Consider the following 27,599-nt stretch of genomic DNA (forward strand, 5'->3'; position numbering starts at 1 on the left):
AAATACAAGTTCCTTGAACAGTAGAGCTGAGTAACACATTCGGACAGCAGAGCAGCGCTGCACTTCACCTGTGCCCCAGCAGTTTCCTCACACAGCCCCAGCCACCGCGCTCCCTCCGAGATTGGCAGGCCCTGCGGCTTCCGGGCCGCTCCACCCTGGCTGCCATGGCTGGAGCCCTTCCTCCCGCCACCCCCGGCTAGACCCAGTTCCACTCCGCCGCCGGCAACGCAGACGCCACCGACGCGTACCGCCATTTGCAGCACTTCAACGAGGCCTCAGCACCCACAGAGTCATCCCCCCCGACACTTCTTCGGTCAGAGAGCAGCAGCAGAGCTCTCCGCACGGCCCCGGCTCCCCCGCTCCCTGGCAGCCCGCGCCGCCCGGCCCCGCGACCACTGCCGGGCAACCCCAGAGTGGGGAAAAACCCAACCGCGCCTCAGGAGCGCCAAACCGAAGAACAAAGGGGAGGCTGCGAGCAGAAGAGCTGAGAAAAGGAGACGAGAGCACCAAGGGAGCGCACCGATGAGGCAGCTCCAGGGCCCACTGCCCGCCGCGCGGTGAAGCCGTTTAACGACTACCACCAGGCCGGCGCGAGACACCGCCTCCGCGCGCTTCCCGCCCCCACCACCTTTCCTGCTCAGCCCTGCCTCTTCCCGCCTGGCCCCGCCCCGGCCCCGCCGGCTCTGACAGCGGGCGGCACCTCCCCGCCCCGCCTCCTCCCCTCGAGGAGCCGGCGGCGTCCGCGGTCGCCATGAGAACGGCCCGCGTCACCGGGCCTCGGCGCCGCTGATTGGCAGGAATTGTTCGAGAACGCCGCCGAAGGCGGAAGCGGAAGCCGCACGTGGAGCCGGTGAGTGGTTGCCGCAGTTTCTGGAAACTTCGTCTCATTGTCATATTTAAAGCGGCGGTGCCGGCTCCCCTCCCCTCCCGCCTGCGCACGGAGCCGCCGCGCGCGCGGTACGGGGGCCGGCGGCCGTAACGCCGGGAGCGAGCCGGGGCAGGGTGGGGGCCTCCCCCGGCGGCGGGGCCATGGCCGTGGTGGGCTTTGACCTGGGCTTCCAGAGCTGCTACATCGCCGTGGCGCGGGCCGGCGGCATCGAGACCGTCGCCAACGAGTTCAGCGACCGGTGCACGCCGTGAGTGAGGGGCGCGGAGGCGGGAGACGGCGTAGCGGGGTCCCTCACGGGCGGGGGGCAGGCAGGGGCCCGTCAATGGCCGGCGGAGGGCCCGGGCTGGAAAGTGCTGGAAGCTTCCAGGCGGGGGGGGAGGGTGTCCGCTGTGTGGGCGCAGCGCGGTCCCTGGCACTCGCTGCCTCCTCACGGGCCCCCGAGAGGGCTGCTGGAGAGCCCGGGGCGGGCGCGGGGGGCAGGTGCAGGGCGGCGGGGAGGCGCAGGGCCGGGCGGCGTTCCGCTGCCTGCCCCTGTGTGTCCCCCGAGACGGGGCCGGAGCGTGTCGCGTGGGCATTGACTTGGAAATGGAGACCAGCCCGCGGTGGGGAGGCTTCTCGGCTAAAGGTGCGGCAGGCTGGGAAAGCCGGCGGTTGCGAGGGGAATCCCCGTCGGGGCAGCCTGGTTCAAATGGGACACGGCGGGGGGACACGCACACACACACATTCCTGCTCTGCGGTCGGGTGGACTATTACAACTGCCCCAGAGCAGTTCTCCGTTGGTCTGAGGTCAGGTATAGAAAGCCTCAGGCTCAAAGCAGGAGCTAGTTGTGAAGTTATGAGCAGCCAAACACAGATGGGTAGGAGTTAGGCTGGATGTGAGCTCTTAATTGTCATCATCGTGTTTAACTGTTTGGATAAACCATTGTGAAAAGTCCTGGGTTCAAGCCAAAAGCTTAAGATGGATAGGCGTCTTGTAGTGTTTTACGACAAGCTGGAAGGATGGCACTTCAACAGAAAGACTTTGGCGTTTTATTTGCAATTGTAGAAAATGTATCCATGATAGTCCTCAGTCGCGTTTATTGTCAGCATTGAGTTAATTAGCCTGTTGTTCTTTTCAGATCGGTGGTTTCGTTTGGATCCAAAAACAGAGCTATTGGTGTGTCGGCTAAAAATCAGGTAGGTCGTTTCCTGGCATTTGTGCATAACAGCAAATCGGCCAGTGCAAACTGCTCAAGTACCAGTGGGTGTGAAGAGAGTTGGCTTGCTGTAGTTAAAACCAAACAAATTCATTTCCCTTGTCAAACCTTTTATTTTAGAAATGCTGCACTATGCTGCCATGCTTCCTTCAGAGAAATGCAGAATGTTTTTGCTAGAACGTTACTGCTCTCACTTTCATTAATGGTAATATTTTCCAGTTGAGCACATTCCTTTTCTGACAACTTAAAGTCATTGTGTTTCTTTTCCTAATGGTTGTATGTAGGACTTTCCTTGCCCTTGAACAAAAACATTTTAAATACTGTGTATAATTTCTTAAAATTAGATGCAAAGGGAAGGTCTTAGCTCAGTTTCTCAAAGCTATTTAGGTACCTTACTACCTTTGGTTTCACTGAAAGGTAAATGTTTTTGAAGGTGGAAGTCCTTAGGTTTGTTTTTTTTTGATTGAGGTGCTCTGAAATACTGAATGTTTTCTTCATTAAAGTAGTATTTTAAAAGGAGAGCTTAATTCTGACAAATCTTAGAATAACTAGATTGTAATGGTTAAATAAATCCTCAGGTATTGTATTGTAGGTTGTTACATAACTGCCACTGGTGGAGACCAAGCGTGCAGCCTCCGCTGGCCTGTGCAGATCCCTCATGTGGTAAAAGGACTGCAGTGGGTTTCCATGGAGAGAGCACTAAAGGAGACTTCCCCCCCCACACTGTAATAGCTCCCCTCTTAATTTTGAACAGCCAAGGAAATATGAATAGGTTACATGTGCACACATACACTTTCAGTTACAGGTTAACATTTGGAGTAATAAAGTAAATACATATACTTGTGTTTTTTTCCTTAAATTTCATTTTAGCATTGCTTTTGTTTATTTGACTGCTTCCACTGTTTCAGGTCAGAAACTAGTATGATTCATCAGTGTGCAGAAATGAGTTGTTACTCAAAACGCCAAGTGATCTGAATCCTATGTACTTTCCAGTGTGTTTCGGTGTTGTTAGATTATTCCAGTAAATGCTGTTGAAAATGTGAAGTAAGCTGAAAGTGAAGTAGATTCTGTCTCTCAAATTGCATTTAAAAGCATGTATTTGCAGTGATGAACACCTATGACTTCAGTTGCCTTCAGACTAACTTTTATAAGATGTTACTACATCGAGTCTTTCATGCTTGGTTGTCGTAGCAGTTGAAACTAAATATTTTTGCCAGAAGAAAAGAATGTGATACTTAAATGCTCTGAAATCTTCTATCATTTTATTTCTCTTGCTGTAATTGGTCCAGTTTGGCTGACCATCTGAGATGTAAATCGTGTTTCTTCTGTCAATGTAGAAGTTTCTTGAGGTGGACAACTGAGAGTTATATTTTCAGTATCCTCAGGTGTAGTAGCTACTTAAGTCAAGGAGTAAAATGGTCCCTTTCATTTGAATGAGTTTCTTAGTTTAAAAAAAAAAAACAACCACCAAACAAAAAAAACCCCACAAAACAAAAGAAAAAAACCCAACAGTTTTTGACTGGTGACTTCAGCAATGTGATTATATGCGAGAGCGCTCATAATACTCAGAGGTGCCCTCTTTCTTTAACACTTGAGGAGCTGCTGTTGGAGCGAATTCTCAGAGAATTTCTGTTTCCTTTAGATAAGTCTGGTAGCATTGGAGATGAGAGCAGTATGTTAACAGACCATAATTCTCAGCTTGCTTAATTGTGACTAAGCAGGAAGGTATTAAAACATGCTACAGACCTAATGGCATACAATTACTCTAAAAATATCTTAAGATTGTTCTCTTAGAAAAGGCTCTGAGCTTAATTCTAAATTAGGCTATAAAAGCTATCAGAATGTTTGTGCTTCTCTGCCCACTGCATGGTAATTATTTTTGCTTCTACATTCTTCAGCAATACAGCTGTCAATTACGTAGCATTCAAGTACTCTGAAGTTATGGCTATACAAAAAAATGAAACCATGCTGGGAAATGATCTTGGACACAGGAACCTAAATACTCTATTGCATTAAAGTAGTGGAATTGTTCCTGGCATGTTTTTTGGCCTGTACTAGCTTGTGCTTTTACTAATAATTGCTGAGCACTGTTTGGTGATTAGAATAAACCAGGGATGATTCCCAGTAGGGAATTTGGGTCTGACATCTCTCTCTCCACACACACAGCTTTCTGAAAGTTACTGTTTAATAGTATGGGTATGGCCTATGGCCCACTTCTTTGTCAGCGAGCTTTTCTGTTGGAGAACTGTCATAGTTGCATAGCTTTCTAATACAAAATGTAGCACAAATTCTTCAATTCTATGACAGAAAATTTTGCATGCTATCAGAAACTGATACTTTCCTTTTAGGATAGTGAATACTAGAAATCTTCGTTGGTATGCTCGTCATTTGGGTTATTATCATGCAATCTCTTGGTGCCTGCCTAAATCTATTCTGGAGAGAACAACATGCTTTTGTAGTTTCTCTCCAATAGAATAGGATTCATTCTACTCTGAGATACTTGCAGTATCTCTTTTAGGCTGGTTTAGTCTAATTTCTGTTCTGCATTGCATTCCTAATAAAAAATTCTTCTGTAGGTCAGTTGGTTCTGCGGGGAGCTTGCACTATAGTTTAGCATATACTTTAAACTGATATTGTTACCAAAAAAGTGTCTCCTGTTTCTTGCTGTTGTCTATGCATTGTATCCTCTTTTGATCTGGTACAAGAATTTGAGTGACTGCTAGGTGAACATGAACAGGGAAATGATGTGGTTTAAAAGTAACTCAGGGGGAAAAAAGTAAGTATTGAATTGTATGGGGAGACTTACCAGCTTGAAACTTAGTAACTGTGAAAACAGTTGTTCGCACTTAATGTAATGGGGTTTAAAGTGAACAGTTGGAGGTGAGGTGGCTGGGATTGGAGTACCAGTTTACCTTTATTGCAAGTACTTGTGAAGCTGGCTCTTATCTTTAATTGTTTGAATTCTGTCTAAATTAGGTGATTAAAGTAGTAGGCACTATAGATCCTGTTATTGGTCATCTGATTGCTTCGAGGTTTTAGAGATACTTGTATAATCTTTATAATACTTAATACATAATGATCTGTAAGTATCTATGTCTCTGACTCATATAATCTTCTGTAGTAATAAGCTGATATAAAGTACCAGATAGCAATTACAGGTGTTATAGAAATAGATGTGACAAGTGAGTGACAAGTGTCTTAAAACTTGACTGATGCTTGGGGGCCTACAGAGCAGCACTGAACATTGCAGGTTGATTAAAAGTGGATTTCTAAATATCCTGTATTTCTTTACAGCAAATTACTCATGCCCACAACACAGTATCTAACTTCAAGAGATTCCATGGCCGTGCATTTAATGATCCTTTTGTTCAGAAGGAAAAAGAAAATTTGAGCTATGATTTGGTTCTTATGAAGAATGGTGGAGTTGGAGTAAAGGTAAATTTGCAGTGTATCTTTTGGGGTTTTATAGCTAAATTTAAAAGCTTACATTTCAGCACCTAGTCATGAAATACAGGTTTCATTTAATTACCCTAAAGGTTTTCTTTAACCTTTCTCTTAAAGAGGAGCTCTTGTATGAATAGACAGCTTCATCTTTAAATAGTGGATGTTAACTATCAAATTAAGGTTCATTTGAGAGAAATTGCTGAAATGTGAGCTTGCCTGTTGGCAAATTGCACATCCAGCTAAAACATGCTGGCGGAAAAACTGGTAAGATAATTACGAGATCATATGGTTTTACTTCAAAGTATTAACCTTTCTGTCACTCTTGTGTGGAATCTACGTAGTTACAAATTCCTTATAAAGTAGTAGGAACTCTTCCTTAGAATAATTGCTATAAATAAGTGACATGTTTGTCTTTAGTGGACTGCCTGGTATAAGTTACTTGCAACAGATGTTCAAAACCAGTTTGTACCACGTTGCAGGTTTGACTCTTGCTTACATTTAAGAGTTTGCTGATACAATGTCAGTTTTTCCTAGAATAGGTGCAGTTAATAACATCGTATTCATTTACAGAAGTATATAAAAATATTGATAATGAAGCCTTGCTGGCATAACAGATGCTGCTGTTTCACTAATGAAGACTCTAGCTTACGGCTGTGCATTTAAGACTAGGATGTTTAGAGAACAATTTTTCTATAAAAACTGAAATGCTTAATTTTTCCCCAAATTGGACTGATGTGAATAAAAGGCAAGTGCTATTTTCAAGAATCAATTGTAACATGTTCCTTCACTTCATCATTGCCATTTATTCTATTACACAGAAAAATGGTGATTCAAGAGTAATTTCTTGATAAGGGAGCAACAAATAAACTTTTTCTGAGCTTCATCTTAAGCTTTTAGTTGCTTTATGTGCATAGGTGAACCGTTGTTGCGCAGTTCTTTGTTTCAGAGACTCTTCACATATTTGAGCAGAAGTATAAAAATGTCAGGGGAAAATAGTCAGCAAGTAATTCTGGACTTTTTTGCAGTTGGCAGCAGTTTGAAAATTGATGGCTATTTTTACTTTTTTGACATAACGCTGTGTGACCATGTCTAGCTGTAGTCACATTTTAGACTTCTGTCACTTCTAAAATCACTTCCTAGCCATTTACTTCATCTATAGAGTTGATACAGTTCTTGATGTTTTAAGTCTGTGAAAATGGAATTATTGTTCTCTAGACACTCAACTGGGAAATAAATTGTAAAGTGAAGTTCTGTAGTGAAATAATTAAGCATGTCATGATTGATAGAGTATTAGTCAGTAGTGTATCAAAAAACATTAAACGTAAGTAATTTTTCCTCTAGGTGAAATAATGGAATTATTTTACTTATTTCTTCTATCCAGGTCATGTACATGGATGAGGAGCATATTTTCAGTGTGGAACAGATTTCAGCTATGTTATTGACTAAATTAAAGGAGACTGCAGAGAGTAACCTGAAAAAGCCAGTAACAGACTGTGTTATTTCTGTAAGTAATTGTAGTGCACAGGAACATTATGTCTTTTAACTTCAGCTATTGAGGGCATTTTGTTTTTATTCGTGTAGTGTGAAAAAGGACACTGCGTAAGCACTTACAAAGGGATTAATCCTAACTAACTTTAGAGCTTTTGACTTAAAGGAATCCCAGGGCTGCTTCCATATGCCAGACCCTGACCCACTTCATGAACTCATTCTCGTGGCGATGTCTGAACTTTTGGATCCAGAACATTTCTGGGATCCAGGTATATACCCTTCTGCTGCAGCTTGTTTCCGAGACTAAGCTCACTAATTACTTATTAAAGACACCTTTGTTTATCAAAGTTTGCCCTCTGGCAGCCAAAAACCTTATTTTCTGTCCTGTTTATGTTCATCCTCTCAGTAAGTTAATTTTTTTTTTAATTTATGACTGCACAGAAAATGACCTCAGATAAAGAACAGTCATTCCGTTCCAAAGCCTGAGTATAAAATAACATCTGTCTCAGTGTTCTCAATGACTCTTTGAACAAGTCTGTCTCATCTTGCATCTAGGAATATTTAGTTCTGTTATTAGAAGAGTTTGTTCTCCAGTCGATACCTGGAAAGCTAGTGCCTTCTAATGATGTAGTTTCTGTCACTGAGGACATCAGATGTCACTGTCCAATGCCAATACTAGAGATCTGTAGCAAATTTTCAACAACATATTCCTTCAGAATCTCTTACCAGTTCTTGCCCAAAGTAATTTTGGCCAAAACAAATTCTCTTTATTCGTTATCCCTTACTTCTTTGCATCTCTCACATCTGTAATATTGCTGTACTTTTTTTCCCCCCCTTACTTTCTTGGACAGGAATACATCTACTAATTCTGATTAAGGTTATTCTATGTCTCTGTCTCCATAATACCTACTTCATATTTTGTACCAGTAGTTAAGGTTCCTAGCATTTGTATACAAATAACTCATTTGTTTCTTGCTAGTGTGTGCTCATGTAAATGAGCTGATGCTAGTTTAATTCCATCTCAGCTTGACTGAATAGAATACTTGAAGTCTTTATTCAGTACATATTCAGTTGCATATTAAAACATTTGCAGTGAGCAAGTGTATTCCTCAAAGAGGAGGAATAGATACCATTTTAAAATGAATACTTTCAAATAAAGAGTGTGATATCTCATTTTCTGGAAATAACTTCCCATTCTCCCCTGCTTTCTTCAGGTTCCATCATTTTTCACAGATGCTGAAAGGAGGTCCCTTCTGGATGCAGCTCAGATTGTTGGATTAAATTGTCTTAGATTAATGAATGACATGACAGCAGGTAAGTAGGGTAAAATAGCAGTTTCTGCAAATGAAAGGTGTGATAGAGGGTGCATTTAGTTACTCTAAGAAACAGGGCTGACTTGAAAAATCAGCCGTGAGACATAAATGTTCTAAAAACTTGTTGCTCTTCTCTTGATTTACTATCTTTCTTTTTAATGTCTTCTGCGTGAAGGGGTAGAGGAGATGAAGTTTTAGTGATAGTTATCTCCTTGAGTCACCACATGTGCCAGGACTACTTGTCTGCTTAGTTTACTGTCCAGATTTCATGGAAGAAACCTTATGATGCACAGTTGCGGGATTTAAGCACTCTTAAAGGAAGTTCCTTGAATAAGTGTCAACACTTAGTAATTTCCAAGGCTTTTGTCAGTATAATTGTGGTTTTAAAACACACACACAAAGGCAATTAATCTCCTTTACTAATCTGTTAAGAACTCTAAAAACACATTGGCAGAACCAAGAGTTTATTTGGTCTTTCTTAAAACAAGCATTCTTACCCTGTCTTCGTGCATTTTTCTGTTTGTTTTTGGTGAGAGAGCATTTGTTCCATGTTTTTAAATGGCATAATAACTAGCACTTGTTTTCTGGGCGAAGGGTTGGGAAGTAGAGACCTGTAGCAGAAGACAATTACTTTTCTGCTCCCACTGCCCACATTAGTTAGATAAGTAGGGAAGAGTTTACTTTAGGAGAATGTTCCTTGCAAGCTTTTTTGGTGCACAGCAGATGGATTCATGCTTTTGAATTTTATATTTTATTTTTTTTAAGGAGTAAAGCAATCTTAAATATGCATTGATGGAGTGGTATCTTAAAATGTTTTTCCAGAATCAGTTTCAGATGGTAATGTATAGGATTTCTAGTAAACATAGTTGTTTCATCAGTATTATGATCTTCACATTGAATGCTATGTATTTGCACCTAATGAAGAGCAAATCTGACCATACTGTTGCAAAAGGCACAGGTGCATGTTTGTGTCATCTAGCTTAAGCTTAATTCTTTGTTTATATAGCAAAGAGTGCTATAGAGAACATGTGGTAGTGTGAATTCTTGAGCTGGGTGAGTGTGGACCCCACAGTAGGTACACTTTGTCCCATGTGCCTGGATTCTTTTGAGTTATAGGGCTTGCAAATCTCTAGGGTGACTGTGGAGAGAGGAGGAGGAAAGACAAATATCCAGTCCTCTATTTTTAATCTCAAATTCCATTTCCAAAATGTTTATGAAGAAACTTTGTATCCATAAAGAAAAAAGTTAGTTTAGCACTCAAAAAAAAAAGAGATGTTTTCCAACTTTAGCAGCCAAAAAAAAAAGTACCTTTCCAAAACTCCTGAAGTAATCCTCCACGCCTGATTCAGAGATGACCTTTCATGATGGGATGATATAAGCCAGCTAAAGGCCTTGCCAAAAAAGGATTGTCACTTCCTTTTTGTTTGTTTGTCACAACACATTAGCCCAGTCTTTGGGCATGCAAGAACCTTGAAGCTTTAGCAAGGATCTTTAGAAGCTTTGCCATTGGGATGAACAGTCCACAGAAAAGCAGATAGCTCTTTCATCCCCTTAGCAGCACCAGCAGCCTTTCTTTACTGTGTAGCACATAGCATTTCTAATTTTCTTTTCTTTGCCTTGCAAGGCTAATGAGTACTATCCAAATTTTTCTAATATTTTAAATGTAAGAATCTTTGATTACATCTTTGGGGAAGGGGTCCTGAGGTATAGTAGGGCAGAAAAGAAAAATAGTTTGGTTTCTTTTTTAACAAAAGGCAAATTCTGCTGTGATTTATTGAGTTTTGTTCATAAATTTATTTTTAGCTTGGAAACAAGGGCAATGTGTTCAGTCTGCTCAGAAATACAAACGGTATGTGAATGAACAGACCAATGCACAATTTCAATCAAATCTAGATCTCAAGGATATAACAGATACATTTCATGAAATAGAGTTCCTGTTTTTAATTAACCACCTCTTGATGACTGCTTGTGGGAGGGATTAATGAGTGCTGGTATTGGGTTTTTATAGACGCCAAAGAATCCACACAGATGAGAATGAGTGCACCAACTGCAGGGGAACTTTATTAGACACCAGAATCCATAAATCTCAAGCCTCTGATCAGTGGGAAACTTGGGCTGTCCTTGTTCCAGATGATCTGGAACTGCTGCTTTTGATGTGAGAGAGGGAGTTAGTGTCCCTTTCTCCTCAAGTGAGAGGATGTCAGTGTGACTATAAAACATTGCTCTTCAGAGCACGTATTCCTGGCCTTCCTTACCACCTTCTCAAATGCTCTAATTCTCTTGCCTGATAATCTGTCTAGTATCCTGGCCATCATCTTAATCTCAGGATTTTTTCATCATACGCAAATGGACATTCTTGCACATTCTATCTCATGTCAAAATCTCAGCCTTTCCTACATAACCATGTAGCCAAGACTCTCTAGGGTTTTATTTATCTTCAATTACTGCATCAGCCTCCTGCCTAGCTTTGACCCTCCTATCTATCCAGAATGAATACTGCTGCAAAACTGTGTTCTATCCTTTAACTTCATTATCCTGTGTTTACATGCCTCACTGGCTTCTGTTTTACACTTTTGATGTACTTCACAAACTGTCCCTGCCTGATAGTCTGTATAGACTGAGATTCTTCCCTTTTGCAGCCTCTGCTGACCATTTATACCATTCTCAGACAAAACCTTCATGCCTAGGAGATACTCCTTGTAAACACAAAACTGGGTTTGGGTTTTGTTGTAAAGATGCTCTGTGATTTTGATTACTAAGCAAAGCAAAGAAATTATTTGTTAATAAACAGATCAAAGTAGAAAACCTCTGAACAGAGTTGTTGCTTCTTAGTTTTGCATGCTTAAACACTTAGAGAGCATATACATGACTGAGGAAGGATCTTCTGCTTCTCGGATCCTATAAATAACATATATTAATTTAATAAAGCTTCCATGTAGGTAAGACCTTGCATAGGTGTATGTCTGGATTCATCTTGCTGCTCTTGATCCTATAGCTTAATATTCAAAGGGAGGTGATGGCATGCAATTGGAGACTCACTAGAGATTGCATGGATAATATCTGACACTTGTTTTGCAGTGGCTCTGAATTACGGAATTTATAAACAAGACCTTCCAGCTCCTGAAGAGAAGCCACGGATAGTTGTGTTTGTTGATATGGGACATTCTGCATTTCAAGTATCAGCCTGTGCATTCAACAAGAGTAAACTAAAGGTAGTAAGATTAAACGAAAGTAAAAGGGTTTGAGACGTTAGAAACAACTAGCCTGTAAACCTGCCTATTTTTTTAAATTCTGGAATAATTTAATGCTTGGGAAGTGGCAATGAGTCAAAAGGTGACGATTTTTATCAGTCTCCTTCATTTCATTAGGATGGTGTCAAATAGAGGCTGTAAATTCCTTGCAATATACACCAATGTAAGATATACAATACAACTGCTATCATTTAGTTTGTTTTCTCTAAGTGGATGTGCGTATGGATTAAAATTGTGAATGCTTAGGATTGTCACCTAATTACTTACTTCTACTTCTGCTGTAAAAATGAAGAGCAATTTTTGGCTGATATGGTTGATTGAAGTACTTAAGCCTGCGCATTGGAAGATAGGCTGACTTGTCCCCAACCTTTTTGAAGCAAAGGCTTGCTAATATTGGAAGACTGCTATTCCATTTGATTTTTTTACTGAGTGTAGGACTAAATAGTTGTGTTCTTTCAAACCAGGTACTTGGCACAGCATTTGACCCTTTCCTAGGTGGAAGAAACTTTGATGGAAAGCTAGTAGATTACTTCTGTGCAGAAATAAAAGCAAAGTACAAACTGGATCCAAAAGCAAAAGTTCGAGCTCTTCTTCGTCTGTATCAGGAATGTGAGAAGCTGAAGAAATTAATGAGTTCAAATAGCACAGACATTCCCCTAAATATTGAGTGTTTCATGAATGATACTGATGTATCTGGAAAAATGAACAGGTGAGTTCTATACAAGACAGGCAGTTGCTTTGGTGGCCGTATTTCTCAAACAAGTGTTTCTCTCCATGTTTGAAAGAAACTTACTGTGCTAAAATTAAGTGCAAGTGCTGAATAGCTGTGGCATTTTTGTGATGCAAGAATAACTAAGGCTGTGAAATGTAATGTTCAGCTATCTGAGCAATGTTTCAGTGTGATAATGCATGCATAAGAAGCTTGGATTCTTTTTTGTAGAATGACACATTCTTAAAACCATGGATTGATGCATGCAAACCAGACCCAGGGGGGTTGGCTGCATATTTGGGCCTCCTGTGTATTTTCGGTAACCTAAATCCCATATTGCTCTCAAGATAGCAACAATTGAAGCTTTGTTCCTTTTTTTCTGTTCTTATAGTACTGTGGATATTGGCAGAGAAATGGAGGACAGAAATGGTGCTAATGGGGGATGACTTGATTATGGCCTGAGTGTAAATGAAGTCTGTGTGTGTGTGTCTGTCTCTCTCTTTCTCTTGCACACACGCACAGGCACAACTTAATTTGTAGTCACTGTTAGTCCTGTAACTACTGCTGAGAGAGTGGTGGGTTTTTTTTTCTTCCTTCTAGTATTTTGGCATCAGTACTTTCTGTATTCTTATCTGTAACTTCTGCTGGGAGGCAAATATATAACACCTGCCCAGACAATAACTTTTACCTTATTTAACTACATTGTTAGCAGCATAGGAGAATCTGTAAGCAGCTGTTCATGTACCGCCTTGTCTGCGATTGTCACTTCAGCCTACTCACAGGGTTTAGCTTTAAGTCCCTTTGCAGTGTAGTTAACAGACCTGGTCACCATCAGTTTGGAAACAAGAATACCAGGAAAACTTAGTGGTGGGACAACCATTCTTTGGTTAATTCCATTTCTTTCCTTAGGTCACAATTTGAAGAATTGTGTGCTGACTTGCTGCAAAGGATAGAGATACCTCTGGTTTCATTAATGGAACAAACACAACTGAAAGTGGAAGATGTAACTTCTGTAGAGATTGTGGGAGGAGCAACGCGTATTCCTGCTGTCAAAGAGAGGATTGCTAAATTCTTTGGCAAAGATGTCAGTACAACACTGAATGCAGATGAAGCCATAGCTAGGGGCTGTGCTCTACAGGTATAGTACTGGCAACACTTGATAAACTTAAAACACTTCTTGAGATCACTTTTTTTAAGAATTAGCCACGCAGTTATGAGAAATGGCAGAAGTGGTCCATTTTAAAGCACACAAGGGAACGTACATGTTCACTGGGTCTTTTTATGGGAGTATGCCGTTTAAAAAGTCCGGAGTACTCCTCTGTGGTGCAGTACTTCACTGAAAGTGCTGATGCTGGGTATATTCTTTAAGCAGTCCACTCTTTGCTTCAAAATCAGATACCTGCCAGATCAATACCTGGCTCTGAGCCTGGTGTCACCAGCAGAATTTTGGGTTTTTTGATCATGGGTTGGTCTGCATGACACTAGGCCTGCTGGCAACAGATGGGTACACCTGCCTCGAAGGGGGGAAAAGGATCTTTGTACAGGAGTTAGCAGGGCTCATTGAAAGACCTTTAAACTAGATTTGAAGGGGGAAACAGATGAAACCAGGCTCACGAGAGAGAAGCCTGGGGGCAGCACGCCAATGTTTGAGGGACGGTGTGCTAGCGAGGTCCTTTGGTCTGCCATCTCAGTGGAGGTAGGGGACGGAGATCCATGCAGCAGCAAAGATGCAAGGATTATAGATGTGTTAGAAACCATGGAAGTGCCTGAGAATGGTCATGTAGGAATTAGGGTGTCTTCTCCCAAAAAGGTGGTGGAATCAATAGCCCAACTGGAGTGCATCTACACCAGTGCACACAGCATGGGCAGCAAACAGGAGGAGCTGGAAGCCATTGTGCAGCAGGAAAACTATGATATAGTTTCCATCATGGAAACATGGTGGGATGACTCATAACTGGAGTGCTGCAATGGATGGCTATAAACTCTTCAGAAGGGATAGGCAAGGAAGGAGAGGTGGTGGGGTAGCCCTGTACGTTAGGGAGTGTCTTGATTGTCTAGAGCTTAATGATGGTGATAATAGGGTTGAGTGTTTATGGGTAAGAATCAGGGGAAGGCTAACAAGGCAGATATCATGGTGGGAGTCTGTTATAGACCACCCAACCAGGATGAAGAGACAGATGAAATATTCTACAAGCAGCTGGGAGAAGTCTGAGTCGCTAGCCCTTGTTCTCATGGAGGACTTCAACTTACCAGATGTCTGCTGGAAATACAATACAGCAGAGAGGAAACAGTCTAGAAGGTTCCTGGAGTGTGTGGAAGATAACTTCCTGACACCTTGCTCCTGGTGAGCGAGCCAACTAGGGAAGGCGCCCTGCTGTACCTTTTTGTTTGTGAACAGAGAAGGATTTGTGGGTGATGTGACGGTTGGAGGGCTGTCTTGGGCACAGTGATGACAGAATGACAGTTTTTAATTCTTGGAGAGGTAGGGAGGGGGGTCAGCAGAACTGCTACCTTGGACTTCCGGAGGGCAGCGTTTGGCCTGTTCAGGAGCCTGGTTGACAGAGTCCCTTGGGAGGCAGTCCTGAAGTGCAAAGGAATCCAGGAAGGCTGGACATTCTTCAAGAAGGAAATCTTAAAAGGTGCAGGAGCAGGCTGTCCCCATGTGTGGAAAGTCGAGCCAGTGGGGAAGGTCGGCCTAGCTGAACCAAAGAGCTTTGGCTGGAACTCGGGGGGGAAAAAAGGAGAGTTTTTGACCTTTGGAAGAAGGGGCAGGCAACTCAGGAGGACTACAAGGATGTCATGAGGTTATGCAGGGAGAAAATTAGAAGGGCCAAAGCCCAACTAGAACTTAATCTGGCTACTGCTGTAAAAGACAATTAAAAACATTTCTATAAATACATTAGCAACAAAAGGAGGGCTAAGGAGAATCTCCATCCTTTATTGGATGTGGTGGAAAACACAGTGACAAAGGATGAAGAAAAGGGTGAGGTACTTAATGCCTTCTTTGCCTCAGTCTTTAGTAGGAAGACCAATTGTTCTCTGGGTACCCAGCCCCCTGAGCTGGAAGACAGGGATGGGGAGCAGAATGAAGCCCCCATAATCCAAGGGGAAATGGTCAGTGACCTGCTACACCACTTAGACACAGACAAGTCTATGGCGCCAGATGGGATCCACGCGAGGGTACTGAGGGAGCTGGTGGAAGTGCTCACCAAGCTGCTTTCCATCATTTATCAACAGTCTTGGCTAACCGGGGAGGTCCCAGTTCCACATTTGGAAGTTAGCAAATGTGACGCCCATCTACAACAAGGGCCGGAAGGAGGATCTGGAGAACTACAGGCCTGTCAGTCTGACCTCAGTGCTGGGGAAGGTTATGGAGCAGATCATCTTGAGTGCCATCATGCGGCACCTACAGGACAACCAGGTGATCAGGCCCATGGTTTATGAAAGGCAGGTCCTGCTTGACCAACCTGATCTTCTTCTATGACAAGATGACCCACTTGTGGATGAGGGAAAGGCTGTGGATGTGGTCTACCTAGACTTCAGTAAAGCCTTTGACACTGTTTCCCACAGCATTCTCCTGGAGAAACTGGCTGCTCATGGCTTGGATGGGCATACTCTTTGCTGGGTAAAAAACTGGCTGGACGGCTGGGCCCAAAGGGTTGTGGTGAATGGAGTTAAATCCAGTTGGGGGCCAGTCACAAGTGGTGTTCCCCAGGACTCAGTTTTGGGGCCGGTCCTGTTCAATATCTTTATCAACGATCTGGACGAGGGGATCGAGTGCTCCCTCAGTAAGTTTGCAGACGACACCAAGTTGGGCAGGAGTGTTGATCTGCTGGAGGGTAGGAAGGCTCTGCAGAGGGACCTGGACAGGCTGGATCGATGGGCTGAGGCCAACTGTATGAGGTTCAACAAGGCCAAGTGCCGGGTCCTGCACTTGGGTCACAACAACCCCAGGCAACGCTACAGGCTTGGGGAAGAGTGGCTGGAAAGCTGCCCGGTGGAAAAGGACCTGGGGGTGCTGGTCGACAGCCGGCTGAACATGAGCCGGCAGTGTGCCCAGGTGGCCAAGAAGGCCAATGGCGTCCTGGCCTGTATCAGAAATAGTGTGGCCAGCAGGAGCAGGGAGGTGATCATGCCCCTGTACTCGGCACTGGTGAGGCCGCACCTCGAATACTGTGTTCAGTTTTGGGCCTCTCACTACAAGAAGGACACTGAGGTGCTGGAGCGTGTCCAGAGGAGGGCAACGAAGCTGGTGAAGGGTCTGGAGCACAAGTCTTATGAGGAGCGGCTGAGGGACCTGGGGTTGTTTAGCCTGGAGAAGAGGAGGCTGAGGGGAGACCTCATCGCGCTCTACAACTACCTGAAAGGAGGTTGTTTTGAAGCGGGTGTTGGTCTCTTCTCCCAATTAACTTGCAATAGGACTAGAGGAAATGGCCTCAAGTTGTGCCAGGGGAGGTTTAGATTGAATATTAGGAAAAATTTCTTCCCTGAAAGGGTTGTCAAGCACTGGAACAGGCTGCCCAGGGAAGTGGTTGAGTCATCATCCCTGGAGGTTTTTAAAAAATGTGTAGATGTGGTGCTTAGGGACATGGTTTAGTGGTAGTGGTTTGGCAGTGTTAGATTAATGGTTGGACTCTATCTTAAAGGTCTTTTCCAACCTAAATGATTCTACGATTCTATGAAAAGAACAGGATGTAGGGGTCTTTAATGAGAAAAATTTAAGTCACTGTCAAGCTGAGGGAAGAGATATTTTTAATCGACAAAGTATGAGAAGTATCTATGGAGAGCCTAAAACATTGCAAGTTTGCATTTTCTGGTATCCAATTTTCCATCAATGTGAAACAGACACTTATTCTATCTTCCCCCCTGCCATTTTTACAGTTTCCTACTAGTGAACTATATTTTACAAGCAAACCACTCATTCTGCATTCTTCCTTTTCTGCTTTACTTATTGTCTTACTTCACCGTCTCTTCTTTGACTTGTTTCTTTACCCCATCTTACTAATCACTTTCCGTCACTAACAGTCAGTTGTCTCCAGAGAAAGAAACAGGACCTGTAAGATAAACACCACTTCTTTTAGGACTAAGTAATGCAGCACTTCCATCCTTTACAGTCCTGGTATTCGTTTAGACTGTTACCTTTTTTCACAAGCTATGGTAAGAATAAGGCCAAAACTCCTGCTAACCCAAAGGGCGAAAACACTTCTGTATGAGATTCCTGTTTTCTTATCATACCCCATTGAAATCAAGCAATTTGCCTAGTTTTGTTTTAATAAAGTCAACACAGTTCTCTTTTTTTTCTTGTTTAAAGATGTTTAGCCGTCTCGGGCGGGTGGAGTAGAGCAGTTAACCAACTTTAATGCATGTCTGTTTTTTGTTTAGTGTGCAATTCTTTCTCCAGCTTTTAAAGTGAGAGAATTCTCTGTGACAGATGCTACACCATTCCCAATATCTCTGTTGTGGAACACGGAAGCAGAGGACACTGAAGGGTAGGTAGCTCAAACTACAGTTCAGTGAGGCTTTTGGCCTTCGTAATTCAAGGATAATGTTCTTGATTGCATTTAAATTAGGGTCTTGGCACTCTGATGCAGAAAACCCATGTAGGCCATGTACCAGAGATGGTTGACAGTGGAGATTGTGTAAAGGCATGCGTTGAGATTTTAACCATAACTCCTATGTTAAAAAATAAAGATTAAAAAAAATCGTGATTGAATGAGCTACTAACCAATATCTTGTCTTGCATTGCCCTTAACCGGTTGTCAGGTTTTGGAATACAAAATGAACTAGAACAACTGCTGGATCCTGATCCCACTTTCCTTTCTGGCTTTTTTTACTCAAGATGTTCCTAACACCTGTCTGGATTCTTGTTTTAGTGGGAACATTATGCACTATGTAAATATTGTGAGCTTACATGGATGCTATTTGTCTGGCTGAAAACAGAAGCAAGGATTTAACTCTTAGAGTTTTGTAAGAGAAATTTCTTGCAATTGCAGTGTCTTAAGACTCTGACCTCTCTGCTATTAACTATGCCATGCCTGTGGGAAATGCAGTTGCTGTCTAGAATGTAAAGAGGTCTGAGTTTAACTTGTGGAAAGTTTAGAGTTCTGCCTTTCTCATATTCTTTGTAATTCAGCCTTTTCTTTTATGTCTGTCTTCTGTGGAGATGCAGAACCTAATTGTTCTGTCACATGCTTCCGAGAGTAACCTGTGGGTTCATATTCTAGGTGAAGCTCTTATTTCTCACATTTAGGTTATTAGATGAGATCCTTCCATAGTTAGAGACAAAACTCAGTTGGAAATTAGAATCAGAGTGGCATAATAGCGGACAGACCCTACAGGAAGAACATAAAATAAAGCTGATTGTCTTTCTGTCATATCAAGTAATGAATAATAATCTGGTGTCAGGGTTCTCAACTAAACCACAGAAAGTAAATGAGTAAGGAATTAACAGGGCTATAATTAGCCTTTTGAGACTAACTGAGGAAGGGTGCAAATTATGATTTACATTATGCTATTCCAAGCTCAGAATAATGTCTTTGCAAGAAATAGATTTTGAAGGTCTGCTGATAGTCTGTCACTGAATTGCCGCCTACATCTAAACTTATTTGCTTCTGAGACTCAAAATTAGTGGAATAGGACAATTTCCCATTACAGTACACAACAGTATTTTTTTTTCCTTACAGTACAGTGGTGAAGTGTCTTTCTTGGAATTGTTCAGAAGGGTAAATGTGTCAAAACATGGTGATGTTTCTTTGAAAAGTTCTGACCCTAGATCAAAGCCTTTCAGCTCAAATACTCTGCTAAAAGTGATATTTTTCTCTTAATTACAGGGTTCATGAGGTGTTCAGCAGAAATCATGCAGCACCTTTCTCCAAGGTTCTTACGTTCTATAGGAAAGGTCCATTTGAGTTAGAAGCTTTTTATTCTGATCCTAATGGAGTCCCATATCCTGAGTCAAAAATTGGTAAGTAATTGTCCTGGAAATTGTGTTGTCTCGCATTGTTTGGTCTTAAATCAATTCTGTAACTGTGTTGTGTTACAGTATGATTATATGACATAAATTTAGTTTTTTATGTCTGGAGGACTCAATTTTCAATTATCCCATTCTATAGGTAACTGAATTTGGATTTTTTTTTTATTTTCCTAGTTTCTAAAGTTGCTTCAGTCCAATGAAGAAATGAGGGGAAACTAGCTGAATGCCAAGGACTAGAATGGGGCTATCACTGCAAAAGATAACTTTTTAACTTTTTTAATCTTTTCTGCTTTTTGCTAAAGCAAGCTGGAAATACTTGAAAAATATCTCCTGCATATAAAAATCTTAAATGCATCTTGAGAAACTAGTTGTCTTTTCCTATACTTTCTGGGTTTGACATAATGCTGAATAAGTTTTAATCAGGGCAGCCTGAAATAGTGTCAGCTACAAGACTACAGTATTGATTTGAATTGTCTAGATAACATTTATAAGCAGCTCTTTCATCCTTTTTGACAAATCACAACACTGACAGTGTTGATACTTACAAAGAGTTTACAATGTGATTAGTTAGAAAAAGATTGTGATGGTAAAGACGGGCCAATTAAATAACGGCTCTTGAGTTCTAAGTATGCAATTAAATGTTGTATGTTTGCATGTAAAATTAAGATAAAGCTATTACTAGTTGTCAAGTAATTGCTTGGTTTTGTTAGAAAGCTCAACAGTTAAAGCTCAACTTTTTTTTTTCAGAGTGGTAGAAGAAAGGACAAATCTTGGTTAAGTATTTGACAATACAGCTGTCCTGTTAGTTAACAATGCACTTAAAATACAATATCACCAGAACTGTAGTGTTAGAGATAAGCTTTATAAATATTCTTAAAATGGGTGGGAAAATATATAGGGCAAAAACATCTCCATCTGGTTTACCAGTATTTCAGCTAATACCTAATGCACTACAAAGTTACCAAAAACTATTATCCTAACAGAAAACATGAGTTATTTTCTCTACTTCAAAGCAAATTATGCGGTTGTTTCACTGAGAATCACAAAGTTCAAATACCATATGTCTTAGAAACCAGCACAATATTTTGTAGTTACAGAAACAGCAGACTTCCTTTCATGTTAACTCTTGCCGTAAAGACTGGTAGTAGGATTTGAGTGTTCAATTTATATGGCTTTAACAAACGAGAAGATATTTAACTGCTATTCCGCAAACTGGTGAGAACAGAACTGAAAATCAGACTGGTTTCAGCTCACTCACCGATTAACTCTTTGCTTAGAACAGAATTGTTAGTAGTCCTAATGGGCGAGTCAGTAGTTCTGATGAGACTACCGAAAGGGGGGACAGGTCACAACACCAATATTATTGGATTTACAAGAGAGAGGGGGGATTACGTTCTTTAGCCTGTAAAGTAAGCAGGTAAAAGCTTGTATGCATGTGGTTTAGATCTATTGATGAAGGAATGGTGTGTGCGAGCATGTGTATATCCAGCCTGTGATGAAATCAGTGAACTTGTACTTCGCAGCTATACAAGCTGCAGGTCACTGTTCTGGTGATACAGACAGAACCATGTAATAGGCAGGAAAAATGTCTGCTCTTAATGTCAATGAGATCTGATTCTTTATATACTGTTAAACTAGTTATCTGTCTGTTTCTTAGTTTCACAAGGCTTGTTTCAAGTATCACAGGAGTTACAAAACAATTACGTTCTGCCCTAGAGTAAAAGGTAATGGCAGACTTGCATGGATGTTAGAAACTGAAGAGAACACTTCTAGAAATACTGTTTCTATGTTGGGCAGTAACTTGTATTAAAAAGACATACCACTTAACATTGGCATTAGACTAAATCTTTGTGTAGTTTTCTTTCGTCCCACTATAGCATCACAGATAGCACGAGTAAAAGGGAGTGAGCTTTTGCTTTTTGTATTTACTCTGTATTAATAGTGGCAGGAGAACCTACCCTAGATGATGAAAATAAACATTCTCCCTTTTGATTCGTAAGGTAAAGTTGGCTGAAAAGCAGGATACATTTTGGTTTTTGTAGTATTCATTTCATTTGGGGGACCATGAGATTAGCACAGAGGCTTCATCAAATATTTAGAAAATGTGTTCTCTATGAAAGAGGGAGGTGTTTTCCTGGCTCTGTAATATTACCTATTTAATTCCACTGTGTGAGTATTGATTCTTTGGTTTTTAGGTAGGTATGTTATCCAGAATGTGGCAGCCCAGAAAGATGGAGAGAAGTCTAAAGTCAAAGTCAAAGTCCGTGTCAATACTCATGGCATTTTTAGTGTGTCCACTGCATCCATGGTAGAACCAGTTAAAAGTGAAGAGAGTGAAGATGTTGGTGTTGAGACTGAAGTGGAATCTCAGGACCAGAGGCCTACTGAAAACACAAGTGATGTAAGTTCACCTTTCTTGTGTGTGAATGTCCTTAATGAAAGCGTGTTCTGCTGTTACATACTCTGGAAGGAAAATACCTTGTTCTAAGGAAGCAAAATGAGGTTAATTTTGAGATGTGCATAGCTATCAGGAAATATAGTGTCTTTATAAGAACAGGAGAAAATTAGTGCTATCTTGAAAGTGTGTGGACTTCAAAATTGATTATTGGGCAAAGTGCCAAATAGCAGCAGGTGGGTTGCTTGAGGGTGGGGTTGCTTGCAGCTGCCATTGTTATCAGTGTTCCAAATAGGAAAACTTGGTTTGGATTATTAGTCATCCATGCTCTCTGTGTTAAAAGGCTTTGTGTGTAATCCTTTGTATTAGTAAAGTTTTGAAACTTTTTGTGGAAGGGGAAGCTGGATTGTTTTCTACAGCACTGAAGGGGAGGGGAACACTGGGGAATAATGCAGCATTGTTATGGTGTACTTAATGTTTTAACAGTTTTCTGGGGGAGGGGGGAAGCTTAAAAGCTATGACTCAATAAATTAAAAGCCACCTTTTGTAAGAGAAAGTGGTAGCATGTGCACACACACGAGTATTATGCTGCAAGCCTGGCACTAGTGGCATTTTCACTAAGTCCTTCTCAACGTGCACCTAGTCCGTATCTCCGTTAGTTAAAGCGTGTGTGTTTCTGCATGTGCACAGAATGCTTTGTAGGGCACTTTGTACAGTATGTGCATCAGAAGTGAAGTGCCCTATAACTTACTAAATACAAGTGCACATGCCTTCTACATCCTTTGTGCCTGGGCTTTCATTTCAGAAAAATATCCAGCAAGAGAACAGTGAGGCTGGAACACAGTCCCAGGTACAAACTGATGGTCAGCAAACGTCACAGTCTCCCCCTTCATCAGAACCTCCCTCTGAAGAAAACAAAATCCCAGATGTCAAAGTGAGTCACCCTTTAACTCTGTTGAAAATGTTATGCTGTATAATGGGGACTTTTAAAATGGTAACACATTCCAGGAAAAAGTAAGGAACCTGGTGCTCGGAACCTTTTTCATTTTTATACCTTTCCTATTGTGAAAAATAATGTATATATCTCGTGATGATTTTCGTACAGAGTTTGCAAAAGAATTCCCGCAAGAAGTCTCGCTCTACCACTTCCCTGTCTTCATGCAGTGTTGTACAGCTAATTTGTTTGGCTTGCAGACATTTCAATTCGTTTAACAGCTGTTAGAGGCCGAGCTTATTAGGCCTGCTGAGAGAAGTTGGGGTCAGGAATTCATAAATCTAAGAGGAAATAATCTATGTGAAAAACATATGCCTGCATGATATTGCTAGTAGTTTGCTCTTTCATCTGTATAAGATGAAAAATGTTTTGGGTTAAAATCTTGCCACTGTCAGCATCACCAGTGAAGTGCTAAGCTGCAGATGGGCACTTCTGGAAAACCTGCAAATACACCGTATATCTGAGAAACGTCCTTCCTGTAGCTCAGTATTTACTGTCCATGAAATAGACTGTAAGCAGACTAGGATGGGAGGTGGAATCCCTGAAGGGAAAGTGCCTCACAAATATATTTTTGAAAATTCTGAAAGAACACAGAAAATATCTGCATGTTCTTCCTGTGAATGTTTCTTTCATCATAGTGCTACTTCATCAGAAGGAAGTCAGGAAAATTATCTTATTTTTCTTCTCTCCAACTCAGACAAATGAGAAGAAAGGTGATCAGCCCCCAGAAGCTAAAAAACCCAAGATAAAAGTGAAGAATGTGGAACTACCTATTGAAGCTAACTTGGTTTGGCAGTTAGGAAAAGATCTCCTCAATATGTATATCGAAACAGAGGTGAGTTAGAGTATGGTGTAGACTACTTTCTTGATTGCAGTTATTAACCATTCATCTGCTTTTTAAGGCAACCTCTGATCTTTTACTGTAACCCTGGAGTGTGGACTCAAATAATTTACAGTAAGCTAGTATACGCTCCAACTTTAACACATAACTGACAAATGTTAATCAGAAAGATTGAAGTGTTGTTTATAGCAATAGTATCAGAGCACTGATCCATGGAATGACATCATAGATTGGTTCAAGCTGTTGTAATCTGGAGAAGTGCATCCATTTCTTCAGATTAGTCCACTGCGTAGCAGTGAGAATTCCAGCAGTTACATGAGCCAAGGCTTCTGGGAGATTACTGTGTTTTATAGGAGCTGTTCTTTGTAGAATGCTGTTTGAACATGGGTATTTTTAATTAAAATATTTTCTGTGATTATACAGGGTAAGATGATTATGCAAGACAAACTGGAAAAAGAAAGAAATGAGGCAAAGAATGCAGTGGAGGAATATGTGTATGAGTTCAGGGACAAGTTGTCTGGACCATATGAAAAGTTTGTTTGTGAAAAGGTAGGTTATGGTTTCAGGAGCTTCTCTGAAAATACTGATACCAAATATCTATTTGGTATTCCTTGGTCAAGCTTTCTCATAGCCATCCTGGAAATAGCTGAAAACTGTAACTCATTTGAATGATGGCTGGAACTGATCCAGAATTAGGTTCAGATTTAGCAAATAGTACATATCCCTGAAAATAAACTTTGTCACAAATGGAATAAAGTTTTGTTTCCAAATAAAGTTGGTGACTAGAAGGGGAAGCTGTGTTGCTGTATCTATAACCAAAAACATTGAAGCCGCACCCCAAGCATTGGCCTAATCAAGGAGAAAAGGCTATAAATGCTACCGATGTTGTAGATGCATGTGTGTTTCCCAGTTCAGAAAATGATATGGTTTAATTGATTTAATTAGGCAAAAGTAGAAAATGTAATTTTTATGTAGGAGGCCAAGAATTATTGTTTATTTTTATCAGTGTGAGACACACAGTCAGTTGGTGCATATTTCAGTGTTTGACATGTTGAATTATATTGATGCATAGGATCTGCAGGGATTCTCTGCACTCCTAACAGAGACAGAAGGCTGGCTGTATGAAGAGGGTGAGGATGAAGCTAAGCAGGTGTATGTAGACAAATTAGAGGATTTAAAGGTAGGTCTGTTAGTATTCCCAAACTATAATTTCCAAAATATCACACAAAACAATGTTAATGAATCACATAACGCATAGGAATTGCTTTTTCTAGAAATTAGGTACTCCAATTGAAATGCGCTATCAAGAAGCAGAAGAACGACCAAAGCTGTTAGAAGAACTGGGACACAGGCTCCAGTATTATGCTACAATAGCTGGGGAATTCAGGAATAAAGTAAGTGGCCTCAAAGTACCTTTCTTTTACCACATAGTGTTTCACTGAGGCTTACCAGCTGGCAGAGGTTTCAAATTCACTTTCAGATGAGCTGCACTCTACTGCTATATAGGTCACAAATTTAACACTGCAAATGTTTCCCAGTACTCAAAAAATCTCGCATAGTGCGTCATATCATCAATTGCTTGATACTTCTGGATGTTTTCAGGCCAAAAAGGACATTCTTATAAAGAGCGAGGGTTAGACTGTGGTCTGATTCTTGACCTTTTAAAAGCTAATCTGACATTTTTAGAAGTGTTCTCTTCTTCCAGTTCTTTTGGGAACAAGAATTGTGCCACAGTGTAAAAGCTACTCAGGATAAACTAAAACATCTAGCTTTTTTATTACATATGGGTGTTTGGGGTTTTTTTGCCATTGATATTTGAAGATTACTTTCTTGATAAGCATTCCTGCCTTTTGAAAATTTACTCCTTGGGTTTCAACTTAATGAGTTTTAATAGGGCAGCTCACAACACTCAAGCTAATTCAGTTTGAGATTGAGACTTGCATCAGAAACAATTAAGTCCTCACAGCTATAGATTACAAAATTGTCATTATAAAGTGAAGTCCTTCAGTAGTATTACACAGTCTTGAAATAACTAGCATCATTGAAAATAGTACATTTAAGACTTGAATCCATATTTAGAATTCTTAGCTAAAATCATAGGTTGTGTTGCTGGGTAGGTCCTTCTCCTGATATCAGTTAATTCTGTAACTATGGCATTGTGGGGAATGCTCCTCAAGTTGGACAACTGATCCTCTCCCTTTCTGTGTACAGCAGAATCGCACTGTCTAAACTAACTTGGGCCCATGTAAGACACTCCAGGAGGGAGGGGATGTTTGGTGATGTTTTTTTTATCAACCCTGTTAAGAATGTTATATTTTATTGTGTGACCTGCTTGTGCAGCCTCTATCTCTCTCTGTGAACTAGGTTTCTTGTTTGATTATTGGGCAGAGGAAGCTTTATTTTGATATCTGTATTTCTTGTTGTCTCTTACTGTAACAGATCTGGCTTGTTGCCAACTTCTATTTGTTTTGAAAATCAGTAAAGATTATAAATTGAAAACAATTGGGATAGTCTTGTTGGCATAACTTGACGTTATAAACTTGACATTATTAACTAATACAAAACATTTGTATTTGGGCAGGATGAGAAATACATCCATATTGATGAAATGGAAATGATGAAAGTAGAGAAGTGTGTTAGTGAAGTGGTAGAGTGGATGAATAATGCTGTGAGTGCACAGGCTAAGAAGAGTTTAGATCAGGATCCGGCTGTGCATTCAAGTGAAATTAAGGCAAAGCTACAGGTAAGTAACATCAGAAACTAATTTTAGAGGCTAATGCTAAAGCTAGACTGCTATGTCCCCCTCCCTCTCTCCCAGTTTCATCTTACTGCTCCAGTGTTCTTAAAGGGTAGTTAGAAAGTATGGACAGAAGGAGATTCAGTAGAAAGTAGAGGAGCTGTACTATACTGTATACAATTCTGTGGAGCTTATTGCCATTTTGTGTCTTTCAGTCATCTTAAAAACTCAGGTTGTTCTTCAGTGTTACTGGTAGGCACAAAATAGTCTTGAAAAAACCTCCTGTGAAATCCAAAATACTAAGTTGAAGAACTTTGCCCACAGAACTTCAGAAAGTAGACCAGTTAATTTATTTCAGGGTATAATAATTACTTGTCAATTTGGACTTGGGAAACAAATACAGAAGCAAGTTTCAAACAGTCTTTTGGGTACAGGACTCTTCACATTAGTGAAGCTGGTGGGTCCTTAATATATATTCTGACCACATCTTTTCCCTTTTTTTAGGAGTTAAACAATGTCTGTGAGCCTGTTGTGACACAACCAAAACCAAAAGTTGACTCTCCTAAGGAAGAAAACCCATTAAATGAACGGAGTGATTATAAAACTGAAGACATGGGAGAAGATGACAAAAATTCTGAAATGCCTCAACAAAATGGCGAATGTCATCCGAGTGATCAAAACACCATTAGCATGGACTTGGACTAAACCACTGCACTTGCAGCAAGTTACTTCATCCCATGACAGAAGATATTTTTGCTGTCGTATGTGATGGGGGGGTGGGAATGCATTGTTTTGGGAACTATTTATATTTTTTTCTTAAGACTTGTCTGGGATATGTTGTGTTATGGGAGGAAGAATAGTAATAGTGGTGGTCATGACTATCCTAAAAGGAAAATTGCCTTGGTAACTTTCAGATTCCTGTGGAATTGTGAGTTCATACTAAGCTTCTGTGCAGTATTTAACCATTTGCATCACTAAAGATGAAAAGAAGCCCTTGCTCCGAAATATACTGCTCCTTCAAAAGGTTGTAATCGAAACCTTCGTAGGCATTTGTAGATGCCAAGGTAGTTTTCTTTTGTCTGGACATCTAACTGGGTATGTCAATAAAAAATCAGTGTCTGTCCCGTTCATAAGGACTTTCCAGAATAAATCCTTCTGTTCTAAGGTTTTTGATTTTTGCAGTCCAAAGCACTTATCAGATAATAAGATGGTGAAATGTGTTAGTAGCATGCAGAAACGCTTACGTTTCATCTCTTGCTAAACAATACATTTTTCATGTGGGGTACATAAAATGAAGGAAATGCTAATTCTGTTAGTGTTATTGTGAAGCTTTTTAATGAGCTTTAAAATAAAGTTCATTTTACTGGTA

General features: G+C 40.9%; 1 protein-coding gene across 4 annotated transcripts; it reads left to right on the forward strand.

Moving 5' to 3' along the window:
- Positions 1-229: 229 nt before the first annotated feature.
- On the forward strand, positions 230-27,599 carry HSPH1 (heat shock protein family H (Hsp110) member 1). 4 transcript variants are annotated; one of them, XM_075139820.1, is made up of 18 exons: positions 230-850; positions 2,008-2,065; positions 5,380-5,520; positions 6,911-7,033; positions 8,232-8,331; positions 11,409-11,542; positions 12,046-12,290; positions 13,200-13,428; positions 17,673-17,779; positions 19,121-19,254; positions 21,459-21,664; positions 22,464-22,592; positions 23,350-23,487; positions 23,917-24,042; positions 24,566-24,673; positions 24,768-24,887; positions 26,075-26,236; positions 26,735-27,599. In XM_075139820.1, the coding sequence occupies exons 3-18, from the start codon at positions 5,494-5,496 to the stop codon at positions 26,933-26,935; spliced, it is 2,289 nt and encodes a 762-aa protein (XP_074995921.1). In that variant the 5' UTR covers positions 230-850; positions 2,008-2,065; positions 5,380-5,493; the 3' UTR covers positions 26,936-27,599. The 4 variants fall into 4 exon arrangements, with proteins under 4 accessions (XP_074995921.1, XP_074995920.1, XP_074995924.1 ...); XM_075139819.1 differs by lacking the exon at positions 230-850 and adding an exon at positions 882-1,136; XM_075139823.1 differs by lacking the exons at positions 230-850; positions 26,075-26,236; positions 26,735-27,599 and adding an exon at positions 882-1,136 and having other exon boundaries at positions 24,752-24,887.

The sequence above is a fragment of the Calonectris borealis genome, chromosome 1 (genome assembly GCF_964195595.1).
Source record: "Calonectris borealis chromosome 1, bCalBor7.hap1.2, whole genome shotgun sequence".
In the NCBI taxonomy this organism is placed as follows: Eukaryota; Metazoa; Chordata; class Aves; order Procellariiformes; family Procellariidae; genus Calonectris; species Calonectris borealis.

Coding starts and splice junctions, on each gene's coding strand:
- HSPH1 (XM_075139819.1), top strand. CDS start 1,030: ATGGCCGTGGTGGGCTTTGACCTGGGCTTCCAGAGCTGCTACATCGCC. Junction 2,066..5,379: donor GTGTGTCGGCTAAAAATCAG/GTAGGTCGTTTC, acceptor ATTTCTTTACAG/CAAATTACTCATGCCCACAA. Junction 19,255..21,458: donor ATATCCTGAGTCAAAAATTG/GTAAGTAATTGT, acceptor TTTGGTTTTTAG/GTAGGTATGTTATCCAGAAT.